The following is a 21,996-nucleotide window of genomic DNA, read 5'->3' on the forward strand; positions in this document are numbered from 1 at the left end:
GTCTCCTTCAGGATGTGTCTGGTTACTTTCTTTGTGTCATTTAGCTTGTTCCTCTTGACTTTTGTATTTCCTATAAACTGTAAGTTTGAGCTAAAGCTTGATAGGGCTTCCCTGGTGGCACAGTGGTTGAGAGTCCGCCTGCCGATGCAGGGGACACGGGTTCATGCCCCGGTCCGGGAAGATCCCACATGCCACGGAGCGGCTAGGCCCATGAGCCATGGCCACTGAGTCTGCGCGTCCGGAGCCTGTGCTCCGCAACGGGAGAGGCCACAACAGTGAGAGGCCCGCGTACCGCAAAAAAAAAAAAAAAAAAAAAAGCTTGATAGAGTCATGAGTAAACATTTTCAATGTGAATGCATCATATGTGATATTATATACTTCATATTGCCTTATATCAGGTGACTCAAATTATCTGGTTTTTCCACCAGTAGTGATTTTATTATAGATCAAAGAATTAAGGTCATGAGGGACAGAATCCTTTATTCTACAGTTAGGATTTTCTTCTTGTGACTAGAAATAGTGGTGTTAATTCTGGATTTTTTTGTTCTTTTTCAGGATCTGGTTATGGACATCCTAAGAGTACTGAGCACACCAGACTTAGAAGTACGCAAGAAAACTCTGCAGTTAGCACTGGATCTTGTCTCCTCTAGGAATGTCGAAGAGGTAAAACAAAACTTTGACAGCACTTTGTAAGCTGTCAAGCCAAACATGATGTCATTCTCACTTATTTTTACTTTGTTCTGTAGCTGGTTATTGTCCTTAAGAAGGAAGTGATTAAAACAAATAATGTGTCAGAGCATGAAGATACTGACAAATACAGACAACTCCTTGTGCGAACATTGCATTCCTGTTCTGTCCGATTTCCAGATATGGCTGCAAATGTTATTCCTGTGGTATGTAATTCCAATGATCTTAACTTTGAAATTCTCTAAAAATAAAAGTTAAATTCTAGTTATTTAACAGTTAAACTCTGGAAATCTCAACTGTCTGTACTCACTAAATCTCATGGTCAGAAGGGATCTTTATGTTTACTATTAAGCTCAAAAGGATAAGGACTCTGACTTCTTTCTCCCTCTTCACCAAAAAAATAAACAAAAAAAAATAGTGACAAAAATACTTCCACATATTATTGCAATTAATGTTTGTTACAGTTCCCTAAAGTAAAATTATTCTTTGTGTATAGATTATTCAGTGGGATTTTACCTCTTAAAGTTGAAGGATTTAATTAGAGGAAAAATTAACATACCCAGAATATTTTGTTTTCTGTCATTGTCAGATAAATTAGGTATGTTATTGGAATTTGGAATTTTGACTTTGAGCTCTGAATTTTCTCTAAAATGAATTTACTTTTAGTTACAACTTAGATGTGTCCAGTTATTTTGACTTGTGGATTTCCAGCTTCTGTTTTATCATGTGTTTTGTAATAAACTGAAAAGCCATCATGACTTTGTTTACATAATGGTGCTTGTCTCTCAACTTACGTTTTGTTGTGTATTTGAAAAGTATTATTTATATTCTTTGTAAACTTGTTTAATTTACTTATTAAACCTTAGATAATTTTCTTTCTGAAAACATGTAATCGTTATCCAATTTTTTCTTTTAGTTAATGGAATTTCTCAGTGACAGTAATGAAGCAGCAGCTGCTGATGTCTTGGAGTTTGTTCGTGAAGCCATTCAGCGCTTTGATAACCTGAGAATGCTTATTGTTGAGAAGATGCTTGAAGTCTTTCATGCTATCAAATCTGTCAAGTAGGTTTAAAATCTGTTTAAATGTAAAGTCAAATAAGCATTTTACCAATTTCTGTTTTTTAGGGTTTTTTTGCGGTACACGGGTCTCTCACTGTTGTGGCCTCTCCCGTTGCGGAGCACAGGCTCCAGACGCGCAGGCCCCTCGGCCATGGCTCACGGGCCCAGCCGCTCCGCGGCATGTGGGATCTTCCCACACCGGGGCATGAACCCGCGTCCCCTGCATCAGCAGGTGGACTCTCAACCACTGTGCCACCAGGGAAGCCCCCAATTTCTGTTTTTAAGGGTCAGTTGATAGACAATATAGGGGAAGAGAGGTGTCTCAACACAGTCAAGACAAAATAAATGTCAGAAACATGTCACCCCTACTCTCACCCTTAGTTAACCCAAAATCTATGTACAAAATAAAATTTTTGGTCCATGTGATGTAGGTAGGTTTCTCTATTCTCATTTCCTCTAAAACATTGTAAATCCTGAAGTGACTAAGGAACATATTCTTAAAAGGTATCATTTTGGGGATACCATTATTATTTATATCTCCCCTTTAGCATTTACTGAAGTGAAGGATTGAAAATACAACCTAAGTCTGAATTGTTTCCTTTCAGATAGCCTTTGCTAATGAGAAAGGACGTTGCATCCAAGTTTTGCTTCATGTAAATCATCTCATAGACTGTAGTAGACTTGCAGTATATCTGCCTGTGTAGAAAAGAAGGGACTACAAAATTGGTTTTATGATATGAAGATGTATTGATATTTATGGAAGTGAGAAAGATTTGCTTCCTTTCTGGGGAAAAAAAAAAACATATCAAAGTTTAGCTTTTGGCAGCCATAATCTCTTAGAGCTTCAGTTTCTAGAATTTTTTTGAATAAATTTAATGAAAATCTTAGGGAAAAGATGACTGAAGACTTTATTCAGTTTAACATTTTTTAATTAGAAAATTGTTGCTTTCTTTATGTTTTTGGTCTTCTTGTTATGATCCTCTGCATTCCTTTTTCATTGTTCTTTTCAGCCTCCTGCCTCTTCAGTGAATTACTTTTTATATTAAAATAATACATTTTTTGTAGTGATAATTTACCTTAAATTTGGTCCTAAATGGAAGATAACACCTTTCTGGGAAACATTTTGGTATTTTATTTTTACTACTAGGTTTACCAGTTGTAGAATGTTCCTAAAAATGATGGATAAGACGCTTACTTTCCTTTTAATCCTTGTGATTTCAAGAGAGAATCAAAGAAACGTAGTGTCTTTGTTATATTCTTCCTTAATATTTCATCCATAGTCCCTCACAACTGCAGAATATTGTTTTCTTGCTTAAGCTTAAATTCACAAAGAAAGATCACTGCTTCAAGATTTGTTGGCAGAATCAGTGTTTCAGAACTTGTATTCTTGCTATAGGATTTACCGAGGAGCATTATGGATCCTGGGAGAATACTGTAGTACCAAGGAAGACATTCAGAGTGTGATGACTGAGGTCCGCAGGTCCCTTGGGGAGGTATGTTTTACTTTTAGTAAATTCTACTTTATATGGTGATTTTTTACTTTAGTAAACTGACTTTTATGTGGTGATTTGCTTTTGTGTTTTTATTTGGTAGTGCTTGGGCTAAAGAACACTGAAAAAATTTTAATTACACAGATAATTAAGCCTTTGGGCAATGGGAAATTAGGAGAGTTGCCCTCCCCTACATTGAGCCATAACACCTGTTCTTTTATCTGTATTATTTACCCTTCTGGGTAAGATTTTATTTGAACAAAAGGTTCTGTGTTTTAAAAAAAGAAAAAGACTTGTAAAACTCTGCTTAATCCTCTGTGTTATGAAAAAAGAATGCATATATTATAAGAACGGGGCTGACTTGAGAATATGTATTTATGTACTAAAACTGGCAGTATTTCCTCATCCAAACAACCATATGGTAGAATAGAAAGAACAGTGCTTGTTAGGAGCCTGGATTCCAGTCTTTCTTCTGCCAGTAATTAGCTCTGGGTCTTTGGATATAAGTTCCTAAACCTGACTGGACATCAGGTTTTTCATCTATATAATAAAGGAGTCGATAGATAATGATTGAAGACTCTTAGAGCTCTTAAGTTAGATGATAGACTGGTGTTGAGAAATAAATACAAAGTATCCATTTGGTTTAAAGAGGAAGTTGATGAAGTTATTATGTACAAATAAGTTAGATTTATTTCATTTTATGGAAGGATGGGTGCTGGTTTTGGTTAGTATTTCAAGGAAAGGGATGGAGAAGAAGAATAAGGCTTAGTGAGTATCTCCTTTGTCTTATAGTCAGTGTCCTAAGCATTTTCCTGTTAAGTAACTTGTGTGGAAGGAATTAAGATTTCCATTTAACAGATGAGGAAACTGAGACTAAAAGTGGTTTAATTAATTTTCCCAGAACCATACAACTAAAAGTGGCATCCAACTCCAAAGCCCCTGTTCTCACTACATTACCCTGGGAAGGAATGAAAATTGAAAGCAGAGTCCCAAGTTCCAAAAAATCCCATTGTGGGAACAGTTCTGTAGAGAACTATAGAAATGATTGAATATTTAAATATGTTTTGCTTGCTACTGATATTATTACTAAATTGATGTTTCCAATTGATTTTTAGATCCCAATTGTAGAGTCAGAAATTAAAAAAGAAGCTGGTGAATTAAAACCTGAAGAAGAAATAACTGTGGGGCCAGTTCAGAAGTTGGTAACTGAAATGGGCACCTATGCAACACAGAGTGCCCTTAGCAGTTCCAGACCCACCAAGAAAGAGGAAGAAAGGTAATTTGTGGCACCTGTGCCCTGCCAGCTACACCTCTATGATTACTCCTGTGTCTAAAACAGTCAAAGGATTTCTTTTTCTTATAATTGATAGTTTCCTCTTTTGACCCAAATGGAAATTTTTGCCATATAAGATACTTGAAAGGAGAATGATGTTTTAAGTTCTTTCCCCCAGAAATTGTGTTAATAGTTTTAATCCTCTGCTCCTTATAACTGTTCTCATTGAAATAACTGTGTTCTGTTTAAACTAAAATTATTTTACTCATGTAGAAAATGCTAAGTGGAGGTAACTGATGATATTTGAGTTTTGTTGCCTTTTTGCATTTGGAAAACATATTTTGAAGATTTTCCACTTCTAATTGATGGAATAAAATTTTGATGTTTTCCTCCTTATTTTGTTCTCAATTTTATAGTGAAGTTGATGAAAATTTGCCTAAAATTTTAATGGTTACTATGTACTAGGCATTGGGCTAAATAAAGAGTTTGTGTCATATAGTCTTTGACAGTATCCTGTTGATTAACCACATTTTATAGAGGAACTTGAGGCTTAGAGAGGTTTGCAACTTACCCAGAGGGACATAATAAATAAGTAGATAAGCTGGGGTTTTAATGTAGCTCATTGGTTTCAGTATATGCACCTTTAACCATTTTCTCTTTCCCTATTCATTTAGCTCTTTTATCATTTGAAGATAAGTGTTAAAGCCATGTGATTTTTTCTTTTTCCTTTTTCATTCTGAGAGCTAAAGAGGGAACCATAATTGAGATCCCTAACACTGAAGGGTGGCACTGAGAGTATTCAGTAGGCTTCCTTGAGTCGTTGATGGCTGAGAAGTTGGTGGCTTTCACTTTCCCTGATTGCTTTGCAGACCTCCCCTGCGAGGATTCCTTCTGGATGGAGATTTCTTTGTGGCTGCCTCGCTTGCCACAACTCTGACCAAGGTTGCCTTGCGCTATGTAGCTTTGGTTCAGGAGAAGAAAAAGCAAAATGTAAGTTCATTTATCCTACATTTACCCAACAAATGAATCTTGAGAGCTTATGCTGTAGTTGGGGAAATGGACAAAGTGATATAGCATAACATATATACAACCTAATGATTGTAAAATTGACAAAGTAATGTAATAACAATAGCACATGATTAGTCCAGTGGAAGTGATACAAGAGTTTATGAGGTTATTTCTGCTTGCTGGGATTAGTCAGGGCCCAGTGAAGGAAATGTCTCTCCCTCCAGCATCTTCATCCTGTCAGTTACTGTCTGTTTTATCCTAGAAATGCCTCTTAAATGTATTCCCGTTTCTACAGTTCATACCTTCATCGTAGCGTCTGACCATTCTGACTGTATGTTAATTTACAATAATGTACTTTCATTCCACCCAACCCCTACTACCATCCTTTGTGTTACTGTCCCATATTTTATTTCTACATGTCATGTTATCCACCCTATGATGTATTGTTGTTATTTTTGCTTTAAATAGTCAGTTGTCCTTTTAGTATATATTCACCATTTCTTTCCCATTTCTTATTTATCTAGTGTCCAGACTCAGGTAGGGAAGGGGGACATACTTAGCAAGTTGTAAGAAGTTGAGAGTTGAGAACAGGTCCAAGTTCACGTACCTTCCTGGGTGGGTTTTTTTTTTGTTTTTTCATATTTTTCTTCATGGTAAAATGTACATAACATAAAATTTACCAGTTTAACTGTTTATAAATGTACAATTCAATGTCGTTAAGTATATTCAAATTGTTGTGCGGCCATTATCACTATCCCTCTCCAGAACTTTTTCATCATCCCATACTGAAACTACCCAGCAAACAGTAACTCCCCATACTCCCTCCCCTAGCCCCTGGCAACCACCATCCTACTCCTCTCCCTCTATAAATTTGCCTATTCTACATACCTAATATAAATGGAATCATACAATATTTGTCCTTCTGTGACAGGCTTATTTCATTTAGCATGTCTTCAAGGTTCATTTGTATGGAAGCATTGTCAGAATTTCTTTCCTTTTTAAGGCTATATAATATTTTGCTGTTTCTGTATATCCATTCATCCATTATAAATGGTGAGTTTCCTTCCAAGTATTTTTTTTAATGAGAAAAAAGTTATATTTGTCCACATATTTACCACTTATGGTGCTTTTCATTCCTTTGTATAAATGCAGATTTCTATCTGATATTTTCTTTCTGCCTAAAGAACTTGTTTATTTTTATAATGTAGGTCTGCTGCTGATGAATTCTCTCAGCTTACATTTGCCTGAAAAAAATCTTTACTTTGCTTTCATTAAAAAAAAAAAAATCTCTGTGGTAGAATTGTGAACGTTTTTATTTTATTTTTGTTCATATCTTTTTTCACATTGCTAAAATAATGAGTGATGTATTAAAAACTAATGAGAAAAAAATCACTCATGGTTAAAGCACCGAAGTACAAATCTTGTTAATATTGTGCTGGCAACAGATAGAAACATCAAAAGATGGAATTACATTACCAGATATAGTAACAAAAATCTTTCCTTCCTCAGAAAGAGTTCATTATGGCTTTTAATAATGATCACTTTTTCCCCTAGTAGTGATCATTTTGTGTTTTACAATACTGCAGTTTCACTTAACTTTATCCCATGTTATTCTAAACCCTTCCTAATCATAATAATATTTAATAGCTGCATAATAGTCGTCCATTAGATTCTTTCCTTTACTCAAACCTCCATATAATTAGACATTTTCTTTTTAGATTAGGGACTTTCAAAGGATTTTTTTTTTAATTTCCATCTTATAGATTTCCTTATAAATCCATAAATGAGGTTTAGAGGGTCGGGTAAAATTACAAGATGTATTATCTCTTTTTTATTGACTAATTTTATTTATGGGCAGTAATTTACTTTGTAACTCTCTGTGGGCCATTATTTATTTATTCAGGTCTTGTCTGTTCTTTAAATTATGCTTTTTAAAAATCTCCAGCATTTTATATCTCAGTTCTGCAAGTTGGGAGACCATTTGCTGATACCTGCTTAAGAGAACTGGATTTCTGGTAACATACCTGGTTCAGCAAGTTTGTGACCTTTGGTACGAGGCAGAAGGAAGTTTGGTTGTTTATCACCATACTGGCTCTCCTTCATTTATGCCTTTTCTGACAGTCTTCATTTTTTCATGTAGATCTGACTTTCTCTCTGGTATCATATACCTTCTGCCTAAAGATTTTGCTTTAACTTTTCTTGTAGTGCAGGTCTGTTGGCAGTTAATTCTTTTGGTTTTTGTTTGTCTGAAAAAGTCCTTCTCCTTCATTTTTGAAAGATATCTTTGCAGATGTAGCATTCTAGGTTGACAGTTTTTTTCTTTTAGTACTGTAGAGATGTTGCTTCATTGTCTTCTGGCTTTCGGTACTATCAAGATGTAGCTCCTGTGTCTCTGTGTGGAATGTGTCCCGTTTTCTTCTGGCTTGTTTTGGATTTTCTCCTTATCACTATAATTTCAAGTTTCAGTAATTTGATTAGGATATGCTTTGGTGTGGTTTTCTTGTTTGCTTTTGGTTCATTGAGCTTCTTGGATATGTGGTTTTGTAGTTTTCATCAAATTCAGGTATTTTTTGGCCGTTATTTCTTTAGCTACTTTTTTCTGTCCCCCTCCTCTTTCCCCTCCTGGAGACAATACCTAGGCTCAAAGGATTATCACACTTACTCTTCTGAGGTTCTTTCCCAGGCTTCTGGTAGTTTTTTCACGTATGTATGCTGATCAATACTTAGCCAAAGACATTTTGACAAAGATATAAAGCATGTGTCAGGATAATGCTACATAAGACTAAAAAAGTAAGTCGAATTCACTGGTGGAAGACCTTGAATAGCAGGCTGAGTGATAGGGACTTCAACATGAAGGCTGTAGGAAATCATTGAAGGTATTTGCATGTGGAGTGAAATGATTGGTGCCCAATAAAGATTAAGATAGTAGGTAATCACACTTAGCATCACCAGTAACAGGACAACCTGACATTATGTGCCTCCTAATGCAATACAATAAGATATGCAAAACATTACCTATCTTGTACTCTAACTAAAAGTGGAGAACATTCTGTAGAACAGCTAGCTTGGGCTCTTTAAAAGAAATCATTGTGATGGAAAACAACACAGAAAACCAGGGGACTGGTCTAGGTTAAAAGGGGCTAAGGAGAATAATAGTCAAATAAGATGCATGAAACTGGTCCTGGGTTAAAAAAAAAAAAAAATTTTGTGACAATTAGGAAGATTTAGTTCAATTTGGAGTGTAGTAGATATATTTTGGAACTGTTACATTTCTTAAGTGAGATGATGATATTATGATTATAAAGGAAACTGTCCTGATTCTTAAGAGATGTATGCTAAATGTTTATGAATAAAAGGTTCTTACTTTCATATGTTAAGCCAAAAAAATAAGTGTACCTATATAGGTAGAGTAAGAAAGCAATTAGGGCAGAATATTAACAATCCGTGAAGTGTATCATTCTTTTAACTTTCCGTAGTCGGAAAGATAAAAGATAGCATTGGCCTGTGAGGGGTTAGAGTAAGAGAAAATAGTTTAAAAACCACTTCTGTCTATCAGTTAAGGGTTAGTGAAGATTTTAGAGGGTGGCAGTTAGAATAGAAAGGAGGGAAAAGGGTGCAAAAAAACGGAGATAAAATCTAAAATATTTGAAATCTTATTCAGGTGAAGTGAAAATTAGGTTTATTTCTTGGATTGTGAGTTATAATAAAGTGACATCATTGCATTTGGAGAAGCCTGACAATAAATAAGCCATTTCTTTCCTTATCTAGTCTTTTGTTGCTGAGGCCATGTTGCTCATGGCCACTATCCTGCATTTGGGAAAATCCTCTCTTCCTAAGAAGCCAATTACAGATGATGATGTAGATCGAATTTCCCTGTGCCTCAAGGTCTTATCTGAATGCTCACCTTTAATGAATGACATTTTCAATAAGGAATGCAGACAGTCCCTTTCTCACATGTTATCTGCTAAACTTGAAGAAGAGAAATTATCCCAAAAGGTAAGGTATATATGATAAAGCCATAATAGTGCTTTTTGGTTTTATTGTTGTTGCTGTTGGTTTTTCGGTCCTCATGTGTGAGGGCTTGTCCCTGTTGAAGGCCTACAAAAAGCTATCTTTTTTTCCATATTAAAGAGAGATGGTATATTGTATTTTCAACACAGAAAGAATCTGAAAAGAGGAATGTGACAGTACAGCCTGATGACCCCATTTCCTTCATGCAACTAACTGCTAAGAATGAAATGAACTGCAAGGAAGATCAGTTTCAGCTGAGTTTGCTGGCAGCAATGGGTAACACACAGAGGAAAGAGGCAGCAGATCCCCTAGCATCTAAACTTAACAAGGTAACAAAATGTCAGATACACTGGCGAGTTATTTAAATTGGCTACTTAAGAAAGTAGTAATCAGGAAGTTGTTGGTCTTGCTGTTTTTTAAAGGAAAAATAACTAGTACAGCATCAGTTTTTGTCAAGTTACTCTGATTGATAGGTTCATTAAACATGAATTGAAACTCGGTGCAGCCTGATACTTTACTATATGATGGCACTGTAAGTCGCAGAGATGAGTTTTAACTTGTTCCAGTTATGTGTCAAATTACCACAAAGTGAAACATAGCGCTGAGGCATCCTTAGTGGTTGACTAAAACTTTTAAAAGGCAAGGCACTAGCCTCTTCCCCAACACCCTGCCCTCAAGTTTCTCCTGTCCCCTGCTACTTTAAACAGGACAATTACACTTTTATAGTCTTAATATATTGAGTTCCGAATAGGGTTTCATTAGGAAAATTGTTCTAATCTCTCTCTACTCAGATGTTAAATTTACAAATCTGGTTTAATCCTTCCTCCATTAGATGAGTAACATTCTCAAATTGGTTTTGTTGACCAAGATAAGATCAGTGGCAGAATAGGAACTACTGAAACACTTTTCTCCCTTAGAATTGGGAATTGATATTGACAATATTACAGTGATAAAATTTTTCAATTTATTTTTTAAAATTGTGGTAAAGTTTACATAACATCAAATTTACCCTCTTAACTATATTTAAGTGTACAGTTCAGTGGCATTAAGTATAGTCACATTATTGTGCAACCATCACCACCGTCTGTATCCCCTGAACTTTTTTCATCTTACAAAGCTGAAACTCTATACCCATTAAACAATAATTCCCCATTCCCTTCTTCCCTCAGCCCTTGGCAACCACATTCTACTTTTTATCCCAATGAATTTGACTATTCTAGGTACCTTATGTGGAACCATACAGTATTATCCTTTTGTGATTGGTTTAGTTCACTTAGCCTAATGTCTTCAAGGTTCATCCATTTTGTAGCATGTGTCAGAATTTCTTTCCCCTTTAAGGCTGGGTATACTTCACTGTGAATATATACCACGTTTTGTTTATCCATTCATCTGTTGATGGACATTTCGGTTGCTTCCACCTTTGGCTGTTGTGAATAATTCTGCCATGAATGTGGACGTTCAGATATCTCTTCGAGGTTCTGCTTTCATTTCTTTTGGGTTAAACCCAGAAGTGGAATTGGTGGATCATAGTGATTCTGCTTTAATTTTTTGAGGACCACTATACTGTTTTACATAGCAGCTGCACTGTTTTACATTCCAACCTTCAATGCAGAAGGATTCTGATTTCTCCATATCCTTGCCAACACTTCCTTTTTATTTCTTTTGTAGTAACCATCCTAGTGGATGTGAAGTGATATCTTGTTGTGGTTTTGATTTGCATTTCCCTAATGATTAGTGATGTTGGGCATCTTTTTGTGTGCTTATTGGTCATTTATATATCTTCTTTGGAGAAACGTCTATTCAAGTCCTTTGCATATTTTTTAATCTGGCTGGTTGTTTTCTTTGTGTTGAGTTGTAAGATTTCTTTATATATTCTGGATACAAGTCCCTTATCAGATTTATGATTTGCAGATATTTTCTCCCATTCTGTGGGTTGTCTTTTCACTCTGCTAATAGTGTCCTTTGATGTACAAAAGTTTGTAATTTTGATGTAGTCCAATTTACCCATGTTTTTCTTTTGTTGCTTATGTCTTTGGTGACAATATTACATTTTTAAAGTGTTATATATACTCTGGATTTTTTTTAAAGATTTTTTTTGGTGGGGGAACATCTAAAAATTTATCTTTGTGGAATTACAGGTGTTTCTTGCTTGTAATTATTTTTCCTAAGTTTGGGTAACAGCTAGTGAGTTTAGGTGCTTAGGGATTTAACTGAAAATGTATGCAAATCTATTCAGTTCCTAAGTTAGGATAATGTTTAATGCATTTGCTGAACATATTTAATGTCTTTCTACTACTGAGCTGTAAAGTGTAGGACCTGTTATTTTTAATGTCTAAGTTTCAGTTACCATGTCTACATTACAAAACAATTTTATTATACATTTCAAATGACTGGTCTAATCTAAGCACATCTGTTAATTACCTAACAGACTTAGTCATTTGGCTAGGATATGTTTGGTTAAATTGTCTCAGTCGGGCTTCCCTGGTGGCGCAGTGGTTGAGAGTCCGCCTGCCGATGCAGGGGACACGGGTTTGTGACCTGGTCAGGGAAGATCCCACGTGCAGCGGAGCGGCTGGGCCCGTGGGCCATGGCCGCTGGGCCTGCGCGTCCGGAGCCTGTGCTCTGCGATGGGTGAGGCCACAACAGTGAGAGGCCCGCGTACCGCAAAAAAAAAAAAAAAAAAAAAAAAAAAAATTGTCTCAGTCATTTGATTATCTTTATTTTTGTTTGACAGGTCACCCAATTGACAGGTTTCTCAGACCCTGTATATGCAGAAGCTTATGTTCATGTCAACCAGTATGATATCGTCCTGGACGTACTTGTTGTGAACCAAACCAGTGATACCTTGCAGAACTGCACGTTAGAGTTAGCTACTCTGGGTGAGGAAATTTACCATAACAGAAAAATATTGTTACATAGTAAATCTTTATGACAGATTGTTAAGAGAAGTGCACAAGTCTTAGTATAAGAATTCTCTTGAGCCCTTTGTGACATTTTGAATCAAGTCTTAGTTTTACATTTTATATTTAGTCTCCTTCTACTCCAATTTTCTGAACCTTTGTGATACTGACTTTCTTATGCTTATGTTCTTGGTATTCAGTGAGCTTAATCTAGCATATGTCAGTTTTTCTAGATTAAATAAGAGCTGTTTAAGTTACAGATTTACCAAGTAGTTTTAAGTTTTAATTGCCTTAGTACAGAACTAGGTATTTTCTGAGCCCATTGCTAATACATACCATGTGTGGCCAAAGTAATATATCATTATCACATTTGGCAATGTGAGATTTTTTTTTCTTCTTCTTTATATAGACACATGAATCAGACTTTTCTCTGGTCATTTATACATATGGCTTTGAAGTTGGAAAGTATAAATTGTATACAGGAACAGTGCACTGCCCCTAGGAAATTCCATATGGCTTAAACAAGAGTTAAGGGACTTTAAGAAATCAAGGGAGAACAGTTCTGCCCTGTCTTCCTCAGCATAGCTTGAGGCCTATATAAAGAACTGTTTCTAAGAATTTGCAGTCCTTTCTTCAGATTGTTTTATCTTTGTAATGGAGTGTATAGTTTAAGACTTAAGCTTTTGAGACGTCTGTATCCATTCACTGAAATAAAGCAGTATGCCCAGAGTACCCCCGCCCCGCCCCCCCCACACACATGAATTAAATATAGAATTATTCTGAGAAGCCTATTACCTTTTAAAAGAAAATGTGCATTTTGATGTGAATAATAGTGTTAAATGATTTCTTTATTTTGTCCTTATATTTGAATCATAACCCTTCTCTTGTTCCTTGTTTTGCTAGAAACTATTGAGCTATATACATTTTAAGGTTTTACGATTGGAGAGGTTAATATTTATGTCCTTTTAGCCATGTCTAAATTTTTTTTCAGGGGACCTGAAACTTGTGGAAAAGCCATCTCCTTTGACTCTTGCTCCACATGACTTTGCAAATATTAAAGCTAATGTGAAAGTAGCGTCAACAGAAAATGGAATAATTTTTGGCAATATAGGTAAGGAATTGTTTTATAGCATGTGATGTTTGGATACTTTATTAAAGAATTTCTGTAATGAGTAGCTGTGTGACATTTCTTGAGGACAGGACTTGAATCCATTCATGCATTCATTCATTTATGGGGCATCTGCTATGCTATTCAGTGTTGTACCGTGTTCTGGATATACAGAAAGGAATTAGATAGAGTCACTGTCCTCAAACTGTCAAGCAAAAGGAGGAGACAGATAAATAATAGATTAGAATACAATGTGATAATGGCTAGTTTATATACTATGTGCTTTGGGATCATAGAGGGAAAATGCTAACAGTATAGAAGGCTTTATAAAGGAGGAAGGTATGTTATCAAAGGATAAGATTTGAACTGAGTCTCAAACTGTGTATAGGCATTTGTTGCCGGGCCACCTAGGGATTAGCTTGTACAGAGGTATTAAGTCAATAAGCTTTCTTTTTTAAAAAAGCAATTTCTGGGGCTTCCTTGGTGGCGCAGTGGTTGAGAGCCCGCCTGCCGAGGCAGGGGACACGGGTTCGTGTCCCGGTCCGGGAAGATCCCACATGCTGCGGAGCGGCTGGGCCCGTGAGCCATGGCCGCTGAGCCTGCGCGTCCGGAGCCTGTGCTCCACAACGGGAGAGGCCACAGCAGTGAGAGGCCCACGTACCAAAAGGAAAAGAAGAAAAGCAATTTCTGTGGTAGGAACAAAAAAATCTCTGTCCTCAGATAGCTTCTAGTTGAGTAAGGGAAAATAGATATGTGAAGTAGATATGTATAGTACATAACAGTAAGTGCTATGAAAGAAGGCTGTGCTGGGTGAAGTGGAAGTCTATTAAGAGATTGGGTCGGTTCTCTCAGAGTGGTGGGGGGTTGGGAGGAAAGGTAAAGGAAAGGCTTTGTGGAGGAGCTGAAGTTCAAGTGGGGTTTTAAAAGATCAGTAAATGGTCTACAGATAGAGATTCAGTTAGAACAAATGCAAGTAGTTTGATATACCTGGAGTTTAGAGTGCGCTAGAGGGTGGTGGTAGAAGAGAATGAGATTGGGAAGGTTAGTGGCAGCTATATTATACTTGTCATGCTAAGAATTTCGGACTTTATCCTGGATATAGAGGGGAGCCATTGAGGAATTATTAGTGAGTGAGTTACATGATTAAATATTTCTGTGGCAGCACTAAAGAAGACTGATTGGAAGAGGCAAGAAGATTAACTAGTAGACTTGCAGTAGCACAGGTGAGAGATGATGGAGAGTTTGAACCAACACAGTAGTGGCTGGGATGGAGAGAAGGGCTGAATATAATAGATACTTAAGGAGATAGAATGTCCAGGACATGGTTACTGATTGAAGAGAAAGTGGCTAGAGCAACGCTCAGATTTCCTGCTGGGGTATTTTGGGTTGGTGTTTATGTTAATCACCAAAACGGAACATAGGAGAGAAGGACAGATTTGAGAGAGATGATAAGTTAAACTTGAGGTTAAGTAATGAAGTGTCTTAAGTTATTGAAGGGTAGTTTGAGATGAGTCTGGAACTTGAACGAGAGGTCTGAAGTAGAGATGAATATTTGTTTTAAAACCATAGAAATGGAAGAAATCACCCAAAGAAGGCATAAAGAGTGAGAAGAAGGGAGATTTGAAAACCGAATCCGAGAGAACAGCAATATTAAGAGCTGTTTGGAGTTTTTATTCAGGGTAGTATGAAAGCTGGTCAGAGAAGGAGAAGCCTGCAAAGGAAGTGTGGTTAGAGAAGCAAGGAAAAATTCTGAAGAAGTATCGGCAGCTGCAGAAGATCCCTAAGAGAAGGGCCCTTTGGATTTGACAATCAGTGATAATAAAACGTTTCTTATGACCTGTCTTGGGCAGTGGTGGTGGGTTGAAGACTGCATAGGACGTGGAGAAATAAAGATAGTGAGTGTAGGCCACTCTGAGTGTACGACCTTGGTTTTGATAAGAATGAGAGAGGGCAGTAGCCAGAAGAGGAATAAAGGATGAGGGAAGATTTTTTTTTTGACGATGAGAGGACCTTGACTATGTTTATAAACTATAAGGGAAGAAAGTCAGTAAAGAATATGAAGGTAAAGACGAAAGAGGTAATGATTGATGGAATGAGGTCCTGAACCAAAGCAGGCATCACAGATGGCAGCAAGTATGAACCTTGAAGAGCAGAGGCAGTACTTGTCTGATAGGAAAGGTAAGTAGGTGAAAGTTGATTCAGAGAAAGATACATTTATTTTTAGAGGTGGGGTTGAAAATTAAAGGAACTTATTCTTGGTAACCTTAGTTTTCTCCAAAAGTAGGGTGGGGGAATGTCAAGAAAACAGGCTAAATAAAAGGTAGGCTCCAGTCAGATTATGACTTTCTACCATGGAAGAAACAGTTACAGAAGAAAAGGTCTTGTATCGTTACGTACTATGGCTCAGCAGTATTCATCCAGAAATATTAGTTAAGCATGTGCATGAGAACACTACTACCTGTGTATCCTTCTACAGTGTCTAACACTGCAACTGCTATGTAAGCACTCACTGAGTTTGAATCCTGGCCTCCACCACTTAACCAGTTCTGTGACCTTGAGCCACTTAATTAAGTTCTCTTTGTTTTTATTTCTCTATAAGATGGAAAATAATAATACTATAACATAGGATTGATCGTCATATTAAATAGGTAATAATTTGTAAAACATAGAGCCTACTGTATAATCAAAACTATTTGCTAATGTCATAGTTGTTATTTGGAAATATTAAAAATTTTAAATTAAAATTTGCCTTTGGTGATTGGGGATCTTTTTATATGTGTATATTGCAGTTTATGATGTCTCTGGAGCAGCAAGTGACAGAAATTGTGTGGTCCTCAGTGATATTCACATTGACATCATGGACTATATCCAACCTGCAACTTGCACTGATGCTGAATTCCGTCAGATGTGGGCCGAATTTGAATGGGAGAACAAAGTTAGTCCTTGGGAGATTTCCTTGAACTCCTTATGTTTCTTTTTGGCCAGTGTTGAGGGATTCTCTGATAAAATTAATCCCTCTAATAAGTGTCAGATGTGAAAAGCAAAGTCTTTCAATATCTGTGCTTACAAATTAGCTTTAACTGGAAAGCATGCAAGTGGTTTGGTTAAGTTACGGTTTTAAATTGGTGAGAGTAACAGTTCTATAATTAATCTGATTGTTCAAGACATTATAAACAATTGTTCCATCCCTTGTTTGTATGAATAGTAACTTGCCATTGAATCCAGTGTCCAGTAGAAGCTTTGCAAAGTCAGTGCCTGCTAGGGAACTTTGTTCCTGTAAGCCTTGATTTTTATTAGAAATATTTTATATACAGCATGTTGATTGTCTGTGAAGTTATCTGTATCTGAAAGTTCTAATACCAGCCTACAGTTTGTTGGATTTTGTAGATGTCATTCACTTTTTGTTGCCCACCCTTTCCACCTAAATACTTGGAAGGAGATTCTAATATGACATACGAATGATTGTCTTTTCAACCCCAAGATAAGAAATTCACAACTTTCTTACAGTAAGAGCTATAACCTCGACTTTTTTCTCTCCCTCTGTACAGGTGACGGTTAACACAAATATAGTTGATTTAAATGACTATTTACAGCACATATTAAAGTCAACCAACATGAAATGCCTCACTCCAGAGAAGGTAAAATTTGCCCTTGTACTTCTTAAATCTGATAGAGAGTAAGATGGTCGATTCTTGGCTTTCTTGTATTTCCTCTAGTGTATTTTGGTATTATTTAGCCTGAGAAAAGCAGTGTCATTCTGGACTAGCTAAAAGAAGTTATCCCATAGAATGTATGAATCTGCTTACTGCTTTCTACTGGAATAGGAACAATATCTGCTTGTTCCTAGTGCAGTGACCCAACTGAATAGTCACGTTGGTTTTTCTTTTCAGTCTTCTCCCTTTTGGCTAAAGGCTTATTCCACAATAGTTCACGATACTGGATTAGAAAATGTCCATGATCTCTTCTGTTGGCTCTGATTGTGGGTCATAATATATCTGCTCAAGTATGGAACTGTTAATGTACTTTGATTTTCTGCTATGTTTGTGTATGTATGAAAAAAGACTAGAAAGACCGACCAAAAAGTGAAGACTGCCAGGGAATTCCCAGGAATTTGTTTTTCTTTATACAATTTCTGCTAACTTCGTAATATTGATTTAATCATAAAAGAATGCTGCCATACAAGTAGGTTTTAATTCATATATTAGTCTATTGAACAAATACTCCAACAAACATTATATGCCCAATACTCTGCGAACTGCTGGATGTACAATAAAGAACAAAATAAAAACAGTCTCTTCCTTCATGGAGCTCAGGGTCTGGTATGGGAGGCAGGCAGACAGCTCTAAACAAAGAACATATAAATACAAATGAGAATAGGTGCTATTTCTTTAAAATCAGTTTTTTTGAGGTATAATATAGACGCAGTAAAGCTCACACTCTTTACATTTATAGTTCTATGAGGTCAACAAATTCACAGTCATGTAACTACTACCACATGATAAGTCCTGTTTTAAGTGGTAATTTTCCTGTGCTATTTGGTCTTGCTTATGTGTAGTTCTCTGGTAGAGTATTGAATTCATCACAAATTTCTTCCAGGCACTTTCTGGTTACTGTGGCTTTATGGCAGCCAACCTCTATGCTCGTTCCATATTTGGAGAAGACGCACTTGCAAATGTCAGCATTGAGAAGCCGATTCAACAGGGACCAGAGGCCCCTGTTACTGGCCACATAAGAATTCGTGCAAAGAGTCAGGTAACAGTTGGTTTTTTTTTGAGATGGTCTCTGAACTAAATAAAAAGAGAAATAATTTATGTCTCTTTATTTCTATATGTAGCATCCTCTGTCGTACCAGTGTTTCATGCATTAGATGCATGTATATTCATAATAGTAGTATCCTTGAATAGAAATATGACTTTACTTCATTAAAATAGCCCACCTTTTGGGCCACTCATTCTGTTTGTTTGCTTAAAATCAGATTAATTCCCATGGGGTGTTTGTGAAATGGGTTCTTCAGAGGTTTTTGAAATCCAAGCTACAAATCTGGTGACTATTTGTAAATTTAGCACTAAAAGTACTTAACCAAGTAAAGTTTTAGTGAGTCTCTTTTGTACATCCTTGGTTTCATTGTTGATGTGGTATCATTGCATGGAGGCTTGGTTAAGATAGAATAACCTACTGATTGTACATAGTTTCAATAATTATAAACATCTTCATTCTTTCTTATAGGGAATGGCCTTAAGTCTTGGAGATAAAATCAACTTGTCTCAGAAGAAAACTAGTGTATAAGAATAAACAAAAAAGTCCTCGCAGCTTTACAGTTAAAATTTAGGTATGGGCTTACTGGACTCCAACATATTTTGTACTCTTTTGTGCTTTATGTTATATAGAATCTGAGTTCATGCTGAATGCATTCCAGCCAATAATTTATCGCCTTTCCCTTAAATCAAGATTGATTTTAAAATTATAGTTTGTCTTTTGTCTTAACAGTTCTGAATGTTGTCCTCAAAGTATATAATGTTTCTCACATGTATCAAGACCATTTTCACAGTACAATAAACAGATCTATTCCTAAATCTTTTGTTTTATAAATAAATGTGTTATTACATAGTTTTAGTTATGAATTAGTTATAAATTTAATTTAGTTATGAATTAGTTATAAATTTAAATTGCTGTTTGAGTCGTGAATATATGAACTTTATTAAGAGAATTTACAAATGTGGTGATATGAAATGAGATAGGCCTTGATTTACTTGACTGATTTTTACTAATTTCATATTCTAACATCAGCATCTGTAAGAATGCCTTATCATGTTCTAAAGGGCTTTTCTCTGAAATTTAGGTCCAGGAAGATGGTATCAAATACCTTGAGAAAACAGGTCCATCTTCATTTTAAAAGAGTACTATGAACTCTGACTAAAATAAACACACTATTAATTATCCTGAATCATAATGAAAAGTAGATAATCTGAAATAGATTTTTTAATCATTCACCTTTAGCTTTGGGTATTCTTTTATGTTTGTTAGGAATTAAATTGATTCCAACCAGTTACTTGAGCTGCACTGGGAGGATTCAAAAAGCTGTCCTGTTTCCATGTTGCCTCTATGCCTCACTCCCTCCTCCCCTTTTCCTCACTTTACACTAGGGCTGGGCACCATCCCAATATGATTCCAAATGCCTTTCTGAGCTGAGTTCCCTAGGGCCAGATTGTGCTGTTCTTTTGGCCCTTGCTTTCCTTGGGAATGACTGAGGTAGTCTGCTCTTTTAGCTAAGTCTGAACACTAAACTATTATACTTTGTCTTCCAGCTAAGATTCAGGCTGCATTCAGGATGAGTCCGTAGATAAGGTCTGTGAAGGAGTGAAAGCAGCATCTCCTATTTCAGCACTTAAGTGAGAATGGAATGATTTGTTTGGTGTGTGAAGGAGATTGATACCTTGTATGATGTCAGAAACTTTGAAGCCACTTGCTTTTCTAATCAGAGAGAACCAGAGGACTATAGGGCATTTGAGATTCCAGAGCACTGAGATCTGAAAGGAAAGTCAGTGGCTACCAAATGGGCAAGATACTAGGAATGCTGGAAGGGGATCAGTTTGATGCAAAGTCAAGGGTTGGAGATTTGTGATGAGAGCAGAGGAACTGATGCAACTTTGGATTAGATCATTTCCCAAGTTCTGTTCACTGAGCATAGCTTCCTGGATGTCATTAGATATTATGAGAGAAAAGGGATTCCATAGTTAAGTAACTTTGGGAAAAGCTTTATACTGTCCTGTACCAGAGATTCACTGTGCACATTAGCATACTAAAAATTTTGAGAGGCACTTGAGTAAAGAGAGCAGATTAGTTTGGTTTAACCCAGCATATCTTAATCTTACATAACCGGGGAATCCTTTTTTCCATAGAACACCTGTTGACAATATGTAAGGCAGGAAAAGCAGCTTAGCACATTAAACATTTTGGTTTTGTATTCACAATCAACCATTACTGCATTTTAAATCCCAAGGATGTATGCCTCTGTATGTCCTGGAATATATCTCTTTTTATACTCTCAGAAAATTCCCTGGTTAACATTCTGGCCATTTTTGTTCGGATCAGATTGGCTCACATTGCCATTTTCTTAAATTCGTAAATAAGGAGAACAAAGAGAAAAAAGTTAAAACAGTTGTTTCATTAGCATTTTATTAGCTTTGTACACTTGCTAAATGTAAACTGAGTGAGATAGCAGCACTGTTTAGAAAAGCTGTTTACACTGCTCCTTTAATAGGGATCTAAAATACATTTTATGTGCTCACATTACAAAATATCATATAATTAGGACCATGATGTCTAGTAAGAGAATAAACACAGTATCTGGCACCAAGTAAGGGCTAAATATGTAAATGTATTGAATGAAAAACTAAATCTTACAAGAAAATTAAATGGCCCTTATATTTTGCTGTCTTGACACTAGAGGGAGCCATATGCAGTTACTTTCATTTTGGGATTAGAAGTGATTGGAGTTTATAGAGGTATTTTTATAAGGAGAAAAAACAATATAATTTTTTATTAGCAAGGAGATTGATATTAGTGATATTTTGCTAGCTGTGAGAAACTTTTCCATATGATTTATAAATAATACAGGAGACAGAGGAATTCACTTCAGGATATCTAAAAAGACAAGAAAACCAAAATATTTTTTAAAATTCAAATATTATCAAGTGTGAAATATCTGTGCTATGTATTGGATAAAGTAAGTGGTTCTACTGGTGACCTTTGCCTTCCACACTGGTAAATGTCCTTAGCTAATTATTTATAGCCTTTCCCTTAAACCAAGATTGGGTTTAAAATTATAGTTATTTTGCCCTAACAGTTCTGAGTGCTGTCCTCAAAGTAGGGTCAGGCATATCAGCTCCCTGCCTTACTGCCCTCTCAATGTTATCTGTTCCCACCCCCCGCCCCGAACTCTACTCTCCACCCCCAGGAATCTCAGGAGTCTGAAGAGGTAGCCGGGTATAGTGCAGAAGTTCAGTTTAGAATCAGAAAAGTGTACGGTCCTGTCTGAACTTACTTGCTGTGTGGTCTAAGACAATGGTAAGTAGCTGATTTATTGAGTGCTTACGTGTGCCAGGCATAACCCTGAGTGCTTTTTCCATGGCATATAGAATCCTCCCAATGACTCTCACCAGGCAAATACTATTAATATCATCATTTACAGATGATGACTACAGTCATAAGAGAGGGTATTACTTCTTATCAATTAAGGCTTAATATTAAGAGTTGAACTCAGATATAAAGCCAGGGTTTTATATCCAACATGAAAGCCTTGCAATTAGTAATTCATTGACACTACTGCCTCATCTCTTTGTGCCTCAATGTCCTCATTTGTGAGGTGCTTAGAATGTCTGCTTCATAGAATTGATGTGAGGGGTGAAATGATATAATGTATTTATGATGAATGTTTGGCACATGATAGATGCTAATCAA

General features: G+C 36.3%; 1 protein-coding gene and 1 long non-coding RNA gene across 3 annotated transcripts in view; one reads left to right on the forward strand and one right to left on the reverse strand.

The window, feature by feature from the left end:
* Nucleotides 1-19,109, forward strand: part of COPB1 (COPI coat complex subunit beta 1) — a 32,695-nt gene extending 13,586 nt beyond the window's left edge. For both annotated transcript variants that reach the window (XM_049713793.1, XM_033404447.2), the window contains exons 9-22: nucleotides 556-663; nucleotides 747-893; nucleotides 1,604-1,749; nucleotides 3,143-3,239; nucleotides 4,352-4,512; nucleotides 5,379-5,499; nucleotides 9,286-9,513; nucleotides 9,678-9,857; nucleotides 12,263-12,407; nucleotides 13,420-13,539; nucleotides 16,326-16,471; nucleotides 17,085-17,174; nucleotides 18,133-18,288; nucleotides 18,763-19,109. In XM_049713793.1, coding sequence (XP_049569750.1) covers nucleotides 556-663; nucleotides 747-893; nucleotides 1,604-1,749; nucleotides 3,143-3,239; nucleotides 4,352-4,512; nucleotides 5,379-5,499; nucleotides 9,286-9,513; nucleotides 9,678-9,857; nucleotides 12,263-12,407; nucleotides 13,420-13,539; nucleotides 16,326-16,471; nucleotides 17,085-17,174; nucleotides 18,133-18,288; nucleotides 18,763-18,822 — 1,905 coding nt within the window. In that variant the 3' untranslated portion in view covers nucleotides 18,823-19,109. The remainder of the gene's footprint in view (nucleotides 1-555; nucleotides 664-746; nucleotides 894-1,603; nucleotides 1,750-3,142; nucleotides 3,240-4,351; nucleotides 4,513-5,378; nucleotides 5,500-9,285; nucleotides 9,514-9,677; nucleotides 9,858-12,262; nucleotides 12,408-13,419; nucleotides 13,540-16,325; nucleotides 16,472-17,084; nucleotides 17,175-18,132; nucleotides 18,289-18,762) is intronic.
* LOC125965222 (uncharacterized) overlaps nucleotides 1-21,996 on the reverse strand; it is a 420,463-nt gene that overhangs the window by 325,719 nt on the left and 72,748 nt on the right. The window lies entirely within an intron of this gene.

Source organism: Orcinus orca, chromosome 8, assembly GCF_937001465.1.
Source record: "Orcinus orca chromosome 8, mOrcOrc1.1, whole genome shotgun sequence".
Classification (NCBI taxonomy): domain Eukaryota; kingdom Metazoa; phylum Chordata; class Mammalia; order Artiodactyla; family Delphinidae; genus Orcinus; species Orcinus orca.